Below are 18579 nucleotides of genomic sequence, written 5' to 3'. Positions count from 1 at the left end.
AAAAGCTAAAAAGATCATTTTGAATTGAAAAACAATTTTACATCTTATGTTCTGAACTTGCTATAAGCTCTTTCTTAACGAGGAACAGCTGAAATTTATAATGATATATCTTCTATCTTTAGTTTATCTTTGTAAGCTAAACAGAGCAGGCATCTCATATCAAATATTATTTATTATTAAGAGGAATAAGATTTGATAGAAGTTCTGTTTTCTCCATTATGTTTATGTAACATATCTTTCAATATCTGTATTAGATACAACAGATCTTAACTTTCAGATGTTAATTTTTATGATTATCTTTATAATTGCAGTTGTAATGGGAAATAATTACTTAATTTTCTAACTTATTTATTTATTTTATTTACAGGAAAGGGGGGCTGTTGTTGAACAACATTATGGGTGTTATAGGAGCTGTATTGATGGGATTTAGCAAAGCTTCTGAGAGTGTTGAGTTGCTCATTTTTGGACGCCTTATCATTGGTTTCAACTGTGGTAAGTATCTGAAATATTGATCTGTGCATGAGAATGTTTCATTATTGGTTAGATATGTTCATTTGAATTTGGTTTATAGAATGATCAAAAGAAATAGTTTTAAAATGTGTGCAGCAGAATCTTTTTAATATTACATATTTATTTTATGCAAGACTCTGGAAACTTGTTCATTACCTTTTTCCTTTTTTTAAAACACTGCTCAGGCAATCCATTAATGGTATTACACCATCTGCCATTAAGTCTGATGGAGTTTCTTGAACAATGTTTTTTTTAGTGTCCATTAAGCATAATCTTAATTAAATGCCTAAGTGGGTAAGCTATCCCTGATTAACTCCATCTGAAGAAGTTTCTGAAATTCAGTGTGGTCCATTAGTTGTGAATATGCTACCCTCTGGGTAGATGGCTCCATCTGATGAGTTATAAAAGTATTAAGAATAAAGAGAAAAAGCTTCCTAATTGTGTTTGGTTGTAAGTTGTTAGTTTCTCAAGATAATAACTGAACAAAACATTTGACAGTATGCATATAATTCCACACAGGGTTACGTTAGTATTCTTGATTACTTTTCATTTTAGGAATATATAAGAATTATTTTTAGCTCTATTAATCACTGAGAAAGAAATTCTGGTTTGTTTGAAAACCAGAAAAAATAAAATAGATTCCTGTTTGCAAAATTTCATATAGTATTAACAATAGCCACATGGTGCAAAGAAGCCTATAGCTTATGCTGCATCAGCCTAAAAATAAAATAATAAGAAGAAAATTAAAAAAATAATAATTAATAAGAGAAAAGGAAATGGATAACCTATGCATTTCCCTCCCACCCCATAGGTAATTATCCAGCTGACCTTTGAATTTCTCCAAACTGTCAGCCTCTACCACCCATGTAGGTAACTTATTCCAGTAATTTATAACTCTCCGGCTAAAATAAAATGTTCTGCAATCCAGTCTAACCATCTCCCCCCATAACTTGAAATTATGGCCCCTAGTTATAGAATCATTTATAACTCTGAAAATTTTGTCCTAAATTCATTTCACTTATGCCTCTCAGAGCCTCGAACATCTCTATCAAGTCTCCAATAAGGTGCCTAGTTTCCAAGCTGTGCAACCTACATATTCGAAGTCTTTCCTCATACAGACGCCCTTTTGCCAATCTCGCCAGGTGAATTACCCATCTTTGGACCCTTTCAAGAAGCACAATGTCTTTCTTTAGGTGTGGGCTCCATACGTGAATACAGTATTCCAAGTGGGATTATGATGTCCTTATCTGTACTATCAGTTGTTTGATAAATCATCGATAGGACACCATGGACCTTCCTTGCAACCAGTCTACAATGCTCGGAGAACTTCATGCCTGACCATATCGTAATACCCAAGTCCCTTTCCTCCACTACCAGCTTTAGTTAACCTCTGCCAAGCGTATAAGTTATTTTGGGGTTACTGTTCCCCAAGTGCAATACCTTACACTTTGCTGGATTAAAGCATAGCTGCCACTTTTCTGACTATCCCTGAAGTCTGTCTAGGTCATTCTGAAGAAGCCCTGCTTGGCAGAAATCGTTAACTACTCTACCAATCTTTACATCATCTGCAAATTTAGACGTCACACCCTCTATCCCTGCATTGGTGTCATTATGACAATCAAAAACAGCAGTGGTCCTAATACTGACCCTTGGGAAACCCCACTTCTTACATCAATCCAATCTGAGGAATAGCCATTCATCACAACCTTCTGCCTCCTACCCTGAAGCCATCCAGCTATCCATCTAAGGATTTTCCCTGTGATTCCAACCCGCTCCAGCCTATAAAGTAACCACTCGTGTGGGACTAAGTCAAATGTTTTGCTGAAATTCAAATAAACAATGTTGAAATTATTCCCCAAGTCCAGCTTTTGAGTGATCCTGTCAAAATAGTTAACCAGATTAGTTAAACATGATTTTTCCTTTACAAAACCATGCTGAGTATCCTTCATAATTCCATTTCTATCTAAATGATCTTGAATTCCACCCCTGATCATTGTCTCCACGATTTTCCTACTACTGAAGTGAGACTGATAGGTCGATAATTTCCCACTTCACTCTTAGAACCGCCCTTATGTATTGGAGATACATTGGCACTTTTCCAATCCAACGGAATCTCTCCCGAGTCCAGCGATGGCCTCATAATTAGCCTCAATGGTTCAATGCATTCACTTGCTGCCTCCCTTAAGATTATAGGGTATATGCCATCAACCCCAGAAGCCTTACTGGCCTGTAGACTCGAAAGTTTTTTCATTAAATAAACAGTCAGATTTCAACATCATTAATTACATTTTTTTCAACTTCACTCCCATAATTTTTCATTGACATAAAGAGTTTTTCTTCTGTAAATATCGATGAAAAGTAACTGTTGAGATCATCTGCAACTTCAGCTGGGGTATCTAATACTATCCCACATCCATTACATAAGGGTCCGATCTGATTTGCCCTTCTCTTCTTTGCATTTATATATGTGAAGAATTTCTTATCTCCCCTCCTCTTTGCAGGCAATTTCTTATAATCTGCCTATGTCAGCCTCACCTTTTCTGTGGCACTATTACAGATCAATTTGTAGCTGTTATAGACTTCAGTACTTTTTATTGTTCTGTAATTTTTCCATGCCATCTTTTTCTGCTCAAGTAATCTGGCAACTTCCTTATTCATCCAACTTGGAATCCTCCTTGTGTAGTATTTTTTTTAATGGTATATATATATTCAAAGCTTCTGCGATTAATGTTTTAAAGGTATACCATAATTCAGTTGTATTCACTTTCTGTGAGATATCTACCCAGTTAATAGAGGCCATGTAGCATCTTAAGCTGTCATAATTTCCTTTCCTGAAATTATAACTCATTCCTTTGCCTTTAACTACTGCTACCTCTCTTTTCACCGTCCACCATAGAATTCCGTGATCACTTCCTGCTACTAGTTCCTGTACTGTCAGCCCTATTATGTCATCTGGTTCATGGGTGATGATGAGGTCTAGGATATTCTTTTCTCTAATACTTTCTCTGACACATTGAGACAAATAACAATCATCTAGTTGATTTAAAAATTTTGTCTGCTATGTGGAGTTTCCTTCCCATTTGCTCCAATCAATTAGAGGCAAATTAAAATCGCCCATTCCATTTGCATGTAGAGGCTCTCATCATAACCTTCATAATCACGTGGCCTGTACATTACTTCCACTCTCATTATACCTTTGCTTCCAGCTATCTCACACTATACAGTTTCTATACTAGCATGTGAAACGTTTGAATCCGGGAAAGTTTTCATCATGCTCAGGCGTGCTTTTGATAAGAAGCATGACCCCATCACCCCTTTTATTTTCCCTATTCTTCCTAAATACATTATACATACTGTACTGAAACTCATCATCCCCTATCTCTGGGTGGCACCAAGTTTCCATAAGCCCTATTATGTCAGTGTTGCTTTTACTGACCAGCAGTTCGAATTCATTCATTTTATTGATGATACTTCTGACATTACTGTATAAGCAATTAAGACTTATAGTGTTCTTGTACAGTTAACTACCCTGACATACCCCTTAAAGTTATTTAAGCTCATTACCTTGGCGTTTGCTACCTGCTCATTTGAAATGTTTCTGCCCTCAGAACATCTTGCTAATATGTTCTGTTGTGGTAACAAACAAGAACTCTTGACATATGTGCAAGCATTAATTTGACCAATATTATCAGATAAACGTGTACCTATATTACACTTGTCTCCCCCAAACTAGCAGTTTCCCTGAATCTTTAAGGTCTCCTCAATAATACTGGGAAAAACTCTTGCACCACCTTTGTTTAAATGTATCCTGTCTCTACAAAACAGATTCCTTCTACCTACATGTGTGAGCCAAGCTGATAGAAGTTCCTTCCCTCCCCCAAAGCCCTGCAGAGAGTCCTTCAAGTCTTGAGTTAATCCATAAGGCTTTCAGCATATAATCCCTCCTATCGTGCGTGGGCAGAATTACAGACATTGTGACCTGACTTGCAGCATGGTCCTATATTTGTCTAACAAATCATCAAATTGTGTATGCTTAATGTCATTAGTCCCCACATGAATAATAATATTCTCTTTACCCCCCTTAAAATCTGACAGTCTATTGGTGACATCATTAATAGTTGCTTCCGGCAGACATATCCTGGTTCTAGTCCACCTATCCTTATTACAAAAAATATTTCCTGTTTCCCCGACAATGGAGTCTCCTAATAAAACTAAGTTTGTATAATAACATCTGAAATTTAATAATAATAACATCATCAAGGACTCTATAATAGAACTCTAATCTAAACTAGAACATCATCCCGACTAATGGCGAATAATACACCAAACCAATAGCATAATAAACTCCAAACTTTCCTCCCAATCTAATATTAAAAAGCAACAACTTCTAGATATACAAAAATTAAGCAAAATTTCAGATGTTATTATACAAAAAGCAGATAAAGGAGACACGATTGTCATCATAGACAAAAACACTTACACTCAGAAAATGGAACAAATTTTAGCCGACCAAAACACATAAAATTGATAACGATCATAATATCACCAAACTTAAAAATAAACTAGATTTAATCTTAAGAAAACTCAGACAAAATAAAGAAATCAATTTATACACACTGCAACAGATAGGAATCTGCAACAACATCTTTCCTCAGATGTTTGGCATCACCAAACTACACAAACCTGGCCACCCATTAAGACCAATTATCTCTTTCAGTAAGTCAGCTTTTGCAAATCTATCCGCCTACTTAGTTAAAATTATATCCCCTCTTACCAGATTCTCAGAATTCAAAATCAGCAACACCAATCAGGCCTTTCAAAAAATAAGCAATACTACAATTTCCGATGGAGATATCTTAGTATCATTTGACGTAATATCTCTATATACTAACGTGCATATCCCATACACTTTACAGGCTTTACGGAAATTCTTAACAACAGATAACACTTTGACTAAATGTACCTCTCTTTCTATTAATAACATCCTTGAACTCGCTTCACTTTTACTAGACGCCCGATATTTCAGATTCAATAATAAAATTTTCCATCAAATATTCAGTTTACCCATGGGTTTAGGTATTTCCACCCCCCCCCCCCCCCCCGTCAGAAATTTACCTAGCCACAATAGAGAACCAAATCCTACAACCCTTCCCCCCAGAAATAAAATTATACACCTGTTATGCTGATGACATACTCATAATAGGCAATAGGTCCACTATAGACAATCTCTTTTTAAAATTTAATTCAACACATGATAGGTTAAAACTCGCTCTTGAAATTGAAACCAACAACCAAATTAATTTTCTCAACCTTACTGTTTACAAAACAGGGACCAAACTAGGCACAAAGATTTTCAGAAAAAAATACACCACCACCCCCTCTGCACAAAAAAAGCGGTTTTATACAACCAAATACATAATGCCCTCAAATATAGCACCTCACAAAATGACTTAACCAATGAACTTCAATACCTCACAGAAAAATTTACAGCTAGGAACTTCCCAACCCAACTCATTCAACACACTATTTCCACCGCCAAAAGTAAAATTAACAATCCACCACCAACGCAAACATACGCATCATCCTCCCATACCATAATGAACTTGCCGGACAATTTCACCGTGTGTTTACAGGTACTGATGTCTCTCTTATTTTTCAGCTTATAATAAACTCTGATCCTTATTCAACACTTACAAAGTCACACACAAATACCCAACCAACGATTTGAACAATATAATTTACTTGATTAAATGTCAACCAAACTGTGATGCCTGTTATATTGGTAGTACTACTACCAAGTTTAGTTCTACCAAAACCTCCAACACTTGCGCATACTACCACTATAATAGTCTTAGATCGGGACAAGCTAGTACAGAACTCACAATTCATGCCCAAACCCACAATTACACTCCTTTAATTGACTCCGCTATCACCATTATAAGACTTAATACCAGCCACAAAATTCTTCAATATGAAGCCCTCATTATCGAATGGTTTCGACACAATACTAATCTCAACATCCTAAATGCAAAACTTCCCTTTCACCTTTCCTCGGCTTGGAATCTCTCACATCTGAGATTCCCACGTGTCCCAAAGAGCAAATTCCTATAAAAAATTCCTTTAGAAAATTCCTTTTAAATTAAATCTCATCCCACCTTAATGCATTAACTTAACCATTCCACCTTATATTTAGCCATCAGACTTTTCATAAAACTATTGCAGATTATATTCAAGGTGAGTACCGCACTTTAAGCATTTCGCTTTTTTTTTTTTTTTATATTCGGTATAATACACCTGTTAATATAGTGTAAGAGAGTATCATTTAATTAAATAAATATTATTTAAGCTATTATTTGTTGATTAAAAATGAATGTATATGGATAGGTTGTTTGTTCTAACTATTTAATGAAATTTCTTTGCAAATAAATTGCCAAAAGCAGCATAATTAAAAAAAATACCAATTTTCCCTAAATAATAATAGCTGTATAACAGCTTAAAAAATAAATAAACCAACTTAAAATTCAATTCATTCATCACCTTTTCTGCTTCTAGGTTTGAATACAACCTTAGTGCCAATGTATCTGTCAGAAATTTCTCCCCTCACATTGCGGGGAGGTTTAGGTGAGTGTTTTTTAATTTGTAAGAGTATACTGATTAATTAATTAATTCTATTACTATTTAGTCTAAAAGCTTCTATTAATCACATTTATTACAGTGGCAGATTGAAATATATGTGAATCATTTAGTTACAATCATTTTGTTGATTTCAAAGTGTGATAGAGTAGTCATTCCTCAGTTTCTGTTCTTGTGCTTTTCATTTTGTCTTGTTTCATTGTGTAGTGAATTGATTTATGAATTGCTGTGGTGGCTGAAGCAAAATTTTCTGTTATTATTTTTTGACCAAGGATTGTGATAGCCTTGTGTTAAACTGGAGAATCTGGCCAGGAGACACTTGAGTTGTTTTGGAAGCATAATGTGGGACCAATTCTTTTAAAAGATCAGTGGTACTTAAGTGGTGCAAACATTTTTAAAAATTGTAAAATTATAGTAGAGGGCCAGCAAAACAGCAGCCATCTGAGCATTGCTGTAATAAATGAAAATGTTGCAAGAGTGGAACAACTGTTAAAGGAATATAAAAGAATATCATTTCAAGAACTAAAAGCAAAATTGATTGCCTTCTTTGAAGTGTTACACTATTGGCATTAGCAGAAGCATATGATGCAAGTTTATACAGCATCAGCCAAAAAAAAAAAAAAAAAAATTTATGGTTGTGGCATTAAATATGTCATTTGTGCCAGATGGGTTCTGGATGAGCTTAAAAATCATCAAAAACAAAAGAAAATTAGTTTTCCAACAGTTTGTGACACATTCAGAATGAAACCAAGATTTTTTTTTTTTTTTCTTTTTCATTCAGTTTTCACTTGTGATGAATCATGGGTATGACATAATGATTCAGACTCCCTGCCACCAAAAAAAAAAGTAACAAAACTTGATACATACATACATGCATTTTATTAAAGTTTGTCATTTTCTGAAGAGTGAACATCATGGAGTACTATTTATGACTTAATGATGTGTCACTTCTGAGTGACACATCATTAAGTCCAATGACTCCTCTTTGATGATGTGCCCAGTGACACATCATTAAGACCCATCCAATGACTTTGAAATAAATGGAAAATAATTTAGCAGGTACTACCACCACCTAGAATATGAATTTGTACTAACTGTGGTAAGTGCTGTCTTTCAGCTAGTCTAGAAACTTCTCAATCACATTTCATAAATGCCATCACAAAAATTATTTTTAAAACAAGGTATATTTTATAATTTTATATTTTTAATTTTATTTTATTTTTTATAATTTTATTATGTTTATTATATTTTACATTAATATAATAACAGTATGGGCTCAAAAATCCCAAAAACTTAAGGGCCTCACCTGATCTAAGTGTACTGCTGATTAAGAAACATGATATATTGTCACTTGTCAACCTACCGTGCATTTTGGTGATTGTTTCCATAAAAATTTTCACTTGAAACTAAAGTTACAACTGCACAAAATCTGCTTCGAACTAATTTGAAAAGTCTCAGTTTAATGATTGTTTTAATAGATTATCATGCCTTAGCAGAATGAGCTGATAATACTGTACTACTTTAGCAATGTTGGATGCTCTATGATGTTCTATTTGAACATGATGTGCCACTCTAGAATTAAATTCTTGCCCAATTGAATTGGATTTGTTCATAGATTTTAAAACTTGGAACAATGTACATAGTTGGATCTGGTCATTTTGTTGCAACTGGAGCACTGGTATATCATCTATTTATGTTGACTCAAAGACACTTGGTTACAGCTCTGCTCAGTGCCTCAAGTCATTAGATTATTGATGACTTGAGTCACTTGCTCATTTTGAGCCCTGCACTGTTTCTGAAGAGGTGTGATCATTCTTGGTAGCCATAAACACTTTGTCTATCTTACATAACCAAGTCTTCAGTTTTTTGGCACAATACTGGAATTATTACTTTTGATAACTATATCCTGAACAGATGTCATATTCTCTGGATTCTCAACTCCATTTATATTTCTTAGCCCAAAATTTTATCTGGTATTCAGAAGCGGCAGAATCACTGTATACAGCCTTTTTGCATTCATGAATAACTTTTGGTCCATTCCTTCTTTTTCAAAAATTTAATGATGGCTCAGTGCTCCATTTTTTTTTTTTCTTTTGGGTTAGCTACTTAAATATCTTCTGCCTCTTCAATACTTCACTGTATTGAGCTGGAGACATTTATGAGAGTATGGTAGACAAGTACAGTCTTTATGTTAATCTAATTTAATTTCAGGTTATCTGCTTTTACCTTGCTGGCATTCTCAATTCTTTCCATGGTAATTACAATTGACAGGTCAGTACCCCTACCCAATACACTGAAAATAAACATTTCTTTCTTTCTTTCTTTCTTTGTGTGTAAAATATGTTGTATAATTTGAAGATTTATTAACTTTCTTTCCATATTACTCATATAATTGGTACTATATAGGTATTCAAAGTATATTAAAACATTGGCATAAAAGTACTCAGCGGGTCATATAACCAAAAGAATCTTTTTCGAGGGCTAACACTATTCAATATATCCCACCAATAATTAGCAAGGCTATCTGTTTCTGATTGTTATCTGCCTGTTTAACTAGGTCTCCAAATAATTAAACATAAAGGCAATCTATGCTAAACTTTAAATTTAACAGGAAACAGGCAAGATAACAGCTAGCCTGACAGATAGCTTTGAAAAGAATATACGACTTGCCTTCATGTGTAACATGAAGGCATAGATTGCCTCCATGTTTAATTATTTGGACCTAGTTAAACAGGCAGATAACAATCAGACACAGATAGCCTTGCTAATTATTGGTGGGATATATTGAATAGTGTTAGCCCTCAAAAAAGTGCCATTCAATGTATCCGATTATCAATAATTAGCTGCATAATCATTATTTTTATTTTATTTTATTGCTAATTATATGTTTATTTCTATGGTATAGCAATGTAAACAAACACTGGCTATCTTAGTCTTTATAGGTTCTTTTGACCATATGGCCCTCTGACTACTTTATGCCAATATTTTAATACACTTTGAATACCTGTATAGTACCAATTAGATTACAGACTGATGTAATGTTCAATCTACAATTGATGGCATTAATCTGATCTGACATACCCTTTACATCTATTTCAATATTTCCTGATAGATTATATATATATATATATATATATATACACACACACACACACTGATGAGCCAAAACATTATGACCAGCAAGTCATTATGCAAATCGAAGCAACTGCAGGTGAACTACGGCGCGTGTGTGGGTTGGGACATGGTATAAAAAACAGCTGATACTTAGCTCCGTTAATCATTGTTACTCTTATTCTTCAGATGGGAAAGGCAGCGGACTTAAACGAGTTTGACAAAGGCCAAATTGTAATGGCCAGACGACTGGGTCAGAGCATATCTGAAATGGCACGGCTGGTTAGATGCTCAGGGTCAGCCGTGGTTAGTACCTACTGAAAGTGGTCTGAGGAGGGAGAACCCATCAACCGCTGGCAAGGTGTTGGACGACCATGGCTCATCGATGCTCGAGGTGAGTGAAGGCTCTCCCTGATGGTATGTGGCAACAGAAGGATGACTGTGATGCAACTTTCCGGTAATTGGAATGCTGGTGATGGCAGTAACGTGTCACAACACATTTGTACATCGAACCCTGCTGAAAATGGGGCTGTGTAGCCATAGGCCGCTCAGAGTACCCATGCTAACCACTGTTCACCAACGACAGTGCCTACAATGGGCATGCGAGTATCGAAACTGGACCTTGAGTGATTGGAAGAAGGTAGTCTGGTCTAATTAATCACATTTCCTGTTGAACAATGTGGACGGCTGGGTACATGTGTGCCATTTACTTGGGGAAGTGATGGTGCATGGATGCATCATGGGATGAAAACAAGCCCGTGGTGGTGGTGTCATGCTTTGGGTGATGTTCTGCTGAGATACACTGGGTCCAGTCATCCATGTGCTGGGCACTCTGACGTCTACCACCTACCTAAACATCATTGCTGACCAGGTACACCCTTTCATGGCAATGGTCTTCCCCTCTGGCGGTGCTGTCTTTCAGCAGGATAATGCACCATGCCACACTGTCCAGATTGTTCGAGACTGGTTCACAGAACATGAAGACTTCCAGGTATTGTCCTGGCCTCCAGATACCCCAGACATCAATCCCATCGAGCATCTGTGGTTTGTGTTGGAACAGCAACTCTGATCTGCATCATCTCAACCACAGACCTTACAGGAGTTAAAAGATCTGCTGGTTACCTGTTGGTACCAGATACCACAAGACACATTTAGAAATCTTGTAGCATCCATATCTCGCCCATTACGAGCTGTTTTGGCTGCATGTGGAGGACCAACATCATATTAGGTAGGTGGTCATAATGTTTTGGCTTCTCTCTCTCTCTCTCTCTCTCTCTCTCTCTCTCTCTCTCTCTCTCTTCTGTGTGTGTGTCTGTAAAAAGAAATGAAAGTATGCCAGTAACATGGCAAACCAGTAGAGCGAAGAAGGATTTAACATGCAAAATTAAGAATAGAGTACTGTTGGAGAAACATTATTAAATATTTTAGAAAATAAGAGTCCAAATTAAAGGAAAATTTAGCAGTGCCCCCCTTTGCTAAGCATCAGTTACATTTATCATATAGTGAAATATCACTATATGTAAATGTAACCAGCCAGCAATACAAAAATAAGTAAAAAGTAGAACATACCATAATATCGAATTGAATAAAAAAGACTGACCATTGAAGTGGTGAAACCCATGTTTAGTTTCTAGAGCAAAGTTTCCGGCATCCCCCCCCCATACTTCTCCTTCAACCCATGCACGGTACTATGTACTATAGGTTTTGATACCTTTCGTGTTTGGGGTTTTCATTAAAAAAAAAAAAAAAATCTCGTCAGTGGACCACAAGGCCATAATGGACAGGGAACCACTACATTTTGAACACTACACAAATCCATGCTGCGAAAAATGATACTAGGATCACACTGCCAGTGCAATAGATTTGTACAACGGTGGTCCAATGTAGTGTAAAAATAATAGGAGGCCATACTATTTTCGCAGAGAAGTAATACTCGCATGGAAAAACCGAACTATTGAACAAACAAAGCAACTGCTAAACATATATATCGGGAAATATATTAGGCTGTAAAATGTTTTATATATATATATATACATACACAGTGGATTCCGGTTATTTGGGCCACCGGTTAATCGGGGCAGCCGTTTATTTGGGGCAAATCTTAAAAAACAGAACCCAATCGAGAAAATAGCCAGGATTTAAATTGCTTAATTGGGACAAAATGCAGTTTTTAATCGGGGCAGAAGACCGCAGCACTGAAGATTATCCTACGATTGTCCCCAATCGTACCACGTAGTTCGATCGAATTTCTGGAGGTCACAACCATAAAAAAATTAGCAGTCACCTGTTTATTGGGCTTTTGTGTTAGTGAAATCTATCATAAACTGATAGTAAACTTGATCTTATTGAATTTGTGATAATACCGACAGCTGGAATTCTGTGGGTTATTATGGTGAAATGTGTTTACACTTCTATGGAATTTTCAATCATATAAAAAAAATAATTTTCAGGTTCTTCTCTTCATTCTTATTTTTAAAGGTGTGCGGTGTTCTTTGTTATTGATTGCTTATCTTTTTACTGTTTTAAATATTAACCCCCATCCACAAATTACATTGAACAGAAATGTCAATCTTAGCTAGATTAGTTAATATGTACATATTACAGTAAGTATTAATTATTCCGATTATCACGTATATTCTTCCGAATTTCACGTATCATTTAATTTTTTAATTGGTAAGGTAATAAAGGGTAAATTTGTACTTAATATACCTTTTGCTTTTATAGCCTGTGGCTAATATTCCTCCTATTTTCGCTAATTAGAATCGCTGTTTAATAGAATTAAAATTCAATTCACAAACGTGATCACAATGACCGGCGCTTACTGCACATCGTATAGTGAACGGTACTTTACAATGGTGACTCCATCATAACGTGATTTGATTGAACAGTGAACCAATTGTAAAGTGGGGGGAGTACATTGTATTTTTAACTATTTACGTGAAACTTCGGATAATTGGGGCAGCCGCTTAATCGGGCCAAAATGCACTAGTCCCGATGTGTCCCAAATAACCGGAATAGACTGTATAAATATATATCAAGCATATTTATAGTAAAGATATGTAACTTATTGAATGCCCCCTTTGTGTAATTATTTTTGATTCAGGATTTGTAATTTTTTGATTTTTATTGCAGGTACCCTTAATCAGTTAGGTGTGACAGTAGGACTTTTACTATCTATGGTGCTTGGCATCCATGTCATTTTGGGTACAGAGCAAGGATGGCCATATCTTCTTGGTAGGTATATGCAGTTTTATATTTTTCCCCCTAATTTTATAAATAATTTTTTGAACTCTTTCCTCTTTAATATATAGATGTGATGTTCAGTCATGACATTTTGAGTGTTTGATATCACAATGATAATGATGAACTTGTGGTCTAATTTTGTTGATCATTGAATCCATTCATGGAATCCAGAGAAAGCAAAATTAAGAGAAGAAGAGAAAATGAAGAGAGGCAAAAACGTTTACAAAAAAATTTAAATGAACATGGATGGAATGTTGCATATGGTGTGATCCACTGTTTATATTAACCATTTGTGGGGCTGTAGTTTATATTCATGCATACTAATGAGGATGTGATTAAGCAAGCAATTCTTTTTGGGACTGTAGGGGTTGAAGGCTGAGAAGACAGAATATACTTGTTGAAATTAGACTTGAATTTCTATAGGTTTCAGGAAATACATGTGAAGAATGGTGTTTCAAAGAACAGATGTAGTCCATGCTTCCCAGAACATGCCAAGTCTTTGATTGCGTGTATTTGTTTCAACAGGATAATACCTCATACTGTACTGCTGGTGCTGTGTGAGAATGGTCTATGGACAAGAATGTACAGCTGTTAGAATGGCTAGCACAAGGTCCCAAGTTGAACTCTATGGAAAACCTATGGGATGAATGGGAATGTTTGGCGAGAACTATACCAACACGTTATGGTGGTAGCTTTTTTTTTTTTTTTTTTAGGTTTATTAGGGTAGGTTTTTTTTGGGGGGGGGAAACGAGAGTAGCCTTGTTCAGGCGAAGTTTTTACTGCTCCTGGAAATAGAAGTTTTTTGTGTTTTATTAGCTTAAATTGGCATATTAACTTATTTTCTAGAGTAGCTTTATATTCCTAGTTATGATACTTCGTTTAAAGTTTAACCTAGATAGAGATTTTGTAGGTTATTACTTAGTATCGGTAAGGGTATACAATCCACATGTTACAAGTTTTGCAGCTCCGCTGAAAGGAAAGTTTTTTTTTTTTTTTTTTTAAGCCATATTTAACTGCTTTATTGACCAACTGTTATATTAAATTATTTTCTATAAGTAGCTTACAGACCTAGTCAAGATCCTTGGTTTATTCTGAATTGAGACAGTTAGATTTTGGAAGTTAATTTAATACTTAAGTGTCCGTAGATTTACCATTCGTAACTTGCCGTTATTATTATAAGACAACGTTATATCCCGAACTAGATAGCGTTAGCTTAGTATAGTATAGTATATTATATAATATTGTCAATTAATCAATAAAATCTATTAATCTTGTTAAACTTCATTGTCAATTAAATTGTACTTTTTAACTAAATGCATATAACGGCTTGGATTTTACAAACATAACAAAATTAATTAATCCATAACTTGATACGGAAGTTATATATAATCGGAACTCGTGGATAATACTAGATACTGAAAAAAAATATATATGTGGTGTTATAACTGTGTTGGGATACAAGTTTAGGGTTGTAATTTTGTACTGAAATTGAAATTTTATTGAAATTAAATCGAAATCATGACTCGGACCAGAGCAGCAAAGCAAAAGGCTCAAGCTAATGGGAGTGCTGTGGCTCAGGGGAGAACTGAGGGGGAGCAGTTGCCCTCTAAATCAGTCTTTTAAAATGCACTGCTTGCTTGATGTTTGTGGAGCAATCGGGTACGGGGCATGATATTGCCATAGGGGATGTCTTTGTGTGTGCCCGATGTAAGGAGTGTAAGGAAATCAGGCGACAACCCAGTGTTGTTATTGGCCTATATGAGAGCTTGAAGGACAGGGTGGATGTCCTCAAAGGATCTAAATTGAGGGGCCCATCAAGCTCTCAGCTGCCCACATCAACACCAGAGCTTGCACATGATCATCGCGCAACACAGTGGCAACCCCCAAGGCAGAATGCGCTGGTCCCAAAGGAACTAGTAGTTGTTGGTGACTCTGTTGTCAGGGAAACGGGGAAATGGTATGTAAAAAGGATAGGTGAAACAGGACCAGGGTATGTCTGCCAGCAGCAAATGTTGATGATGTTGTATAGTGGATATCATATTTTAATTGCATAAAAGGTGATATTGTTGTACACGTTGACACTAATGATATTAAGAGTAGAAGACCTTTGGAATTACTTAACATGTACAGGTCACTGTTGAAAAAAAACCGTGAATTAGGGTTGAATTTGAAAGTGTCTGCAATTCTGCCCAAACATGATAGGAGGGAGTATATGATGAGAGCCTTGTTGATCAATTCGGCCCTGGAAAGATTGTGCAAGGCTCAATGGGTAGAATTTTTTTCAGCCTGGTCTGTACTTGTTAACAGGAGAGACTGCTTCTACAGGGATGGGATACACTTAAATAGAAAGGGTGGAACATTAGCATTAGTAGAGGCATATGATGCAAGAAAGCAAGCTTATTCAGCATCAGCCAAAAAAAAACCACTCCCATTTCACCCCTCCGTTCGTTCGAAATACCTGTCCAGTTGAGCTTTAAATTTGTTTAGGCTATCAACTTCAACAACAAGTGATGGAAGTCGGTTCCACCAACCAACCACCCGCTGGCCAAAGGCAAATTTCCGCACATCTATCCGACATCCGTCCTTCCTCAATTTGAATTTATGCCCTCTGAGGTGATTATTCTGAGCAAGATGAAGAATCCCATTGGCATTGAGCATGCTCAAACCATTCAAAGCCTTATACACCTCTATCAGATCACCTCGCCGGTGCCTAGTCTCCAGACTCTGCAATTTGCAAAACTTAAGCCTTTCTTCGTAAGAGCAACCCTTTGTTCCATTTACTAATCTTGTTGCCCTTCTCTGTACTCGTTCCAGCAGCTCTACATCCTTCTTGAAATGAGGCCTCCAGACCTGTATACAGTACTCAAGATGTGGCCTAACCATTGCCTTATACAAGGGAATAATCACCTCCTTATCCCTGCTAGAAAAATTCCTGTATATCATTGACAAGACACCATGAGCTACTCTTGCAGCTAGTCTGCACTGCTCAGAGAACTTCATATCTGCCTGCACAATTACCCCCAGGTCCTTTTCATTCTCCACCACTGTCAGTGTAGTACTGCAGAGTTGATACGTTGCTCTGGGGTTACTGTTTCCCATATGTAGTACTTTACATTTGTCAATGTTAAACTTCATTTGCCACCTCTCAGCCCATCTGTTCAACCTTTCCAGATCCTGTTGCAGCAGCATAGCGTCAGTAGTGTCCTTAACGACCCTGCCAACCTTTGTATCATCTGCAAACTTGGACATTAAACTTGATATCCCATCATCAATATCATTCATAAACACCGAAAACAACAACGGACCCAACACTGAACCTTGAGGAACTCCACTAATAACATTAGTCCACGTTGAGCAGTGTCCATTGATTACCACTCTCTGTCTTCTGCCACTCAACCATCCCCTTATCCATAGCAGCAATTTGCCTCCAATGCCACACTGCTCCAATTTGTGCAGCAGTCTTCCATGTGCAACAGTATCGAAAGCCTTTCTAAGATCCAAATATATAATATCAAAGTTATTCCCTGCATCCAGTTCTTTTGTGACTACATCATAGTATCCAATCAAATTGGTCAGGCAAGACCTGCCCTTAACAAAACCATGCTGCGTCTGAGCTATAACGGAATTCTTGTCTAGATGATCCTGCAGTGCTTCTTTAACCAGTGCCTCCATTAATTTACCTGGAACAGAAGTTAAACTAACAGGTCTATAATTACTTGTGTCAGCCTTTGATCCTCCTTTGTGAATTGGGGTTACATTTGCACATCTCCAGTCTATGGGTACCTCCCCTGAGTCCAAAGAAGCTCTCATAATTATGGCTAGGGGTTTGCATACTTCCTTTGCTGCCTCCTTTAATATAACTGGATTGATCCCATCCACCCCAGGTGCCTTTTTTATGTTTATCCTCAACAATCTCTCCTCCACTTTCCCTCAGTTATTACAAAATCATCCAGCTCATTGCCAATGTTTACTTTACCTACATCATTCTCCTTCCTGAATAACTCCTCATGCGTGAATGTAGATGCAAAATACTCGTTTACATTGTTAGCCACCTGAGCAGGATCCTCAACTGTTGACCCATCAATATCAAGTGGACCAATCTGATTCATCCCCTTCCTTCTAGAGTTTACATAAGTAAAGAACTCTTTGCTGTTTTTCTTTGCATCCTTTGCCAAGGATTTTTCGTAGTCTGCCTTTGCCTGCCTAATCTCCTTTGTGACTTGGTTACAGACCAACTTATATCTATCATAGGCTTCCATGTCACCCATTAATTTGTATGTATCCCATGCATTTTTCTTCTCTGCCACATGTCTCATTAGTTCATCTGACAACCATTTAGGCCTAAACCTTGAACAATATTTCTTAGTTGGTATGTAAAGCCTGGTAGCCTCCAAGATTAGTTCCTTGAATGCTTCCCATTTTGAGTTTGCTGTTGGTAACATCATCAGTTGGTCCCACTGTACAGAATTTAAATACTGTCTCAGACCATCATAGTCTCCTTTACGAAAACAAAAACCCTTCCCTTTACCTCTGATGGTAGTTACCTCCTTGAGTAAATCTCACTTCAACACATTGTGATCACTGCCACCTAGTGGTTCATTTATCTGCAGGTTCTTAATGCATGAAGAATCACTACTGATAATCAGATCAAGAGTATTGCTCCCTCTTGTTGCCTCACGAACATGCTGATGTAGAAAACAATCATCCAATAAATCCACAAAAGCCTTGCTAGTGTGCGAGTGACCAACCCACAAATTCCAGTCAATATCTGGGAAATTAAAATCCCCCATTATAAGACTCTCTGATTTACTGGCCCACTCTATTTCCCTGTACAATATCTTATTATACTCATCAGAGTCATTAGGCCTATAGCACACTCCTACTCTCAATTTTGATTTCCCTATGCTTATGTCACACCAAACTGACTCGACACTGCCCTGTCCATCGATGTCGACTGGCTTCGACAGGAATATTTGCTGATGCTATCGAGGCAGTGTTAGGTGGGTTGGAAAACTGCTAGATTGGGGGGATACAAGGATTAATAGATTAACAGTAGCCACTGGCAGAGGTGAAAGTGATTCT

General features: G+C 36.7%; 1 protein-coding gene across 2 annotated transcripts in view; it reads left to right on the top strand.

Annotated features, from left to right (window-relative positions):
• LOC150083870 (glucose transporter type 1-like) overlaps positions 1 to 18579 on the top strand; it is a 433074-nt gene that overhangs the window by 318911 nt on the left and 95584 nt on the right. For both annotated transcript variants that reach the window (XM_090374917.1, XM_090374916.1), the window contains 3 exons: positions 368 to 492; positions 7063 to 7131; positions 13387 to 13488. In XM_090374917.1, coding sequence (XP_090231043.1) covers positions 368 to 492; positions 7063 to 7131; positions 13387 to 13488 — 296 coding nt within the window. The remainder of the gene's footprint in view (positions 1 to 367; positions 493 to 7062; positions 7132 to 13386; positions 13489 to 18579) is intronic.

Source organism: Mastigoproctus giganteus, chromosome 6 (genome assembly GCF_048544385.1).
Source record: "Mastigoproctus giganteus isolate SK-2022 chromosome 6, ASM4854438v1, whole genome shotgun sequence".
NCBI lineage: Eukaryota > Metazoa > Arthropoda > Arachnida > Uropygi > Thelyphonidae > Mastigoproctus > Mastigoproctus giganteus.
This window is presented reverse-complemented; position numbering and strand designations above follow the sequence as displayed.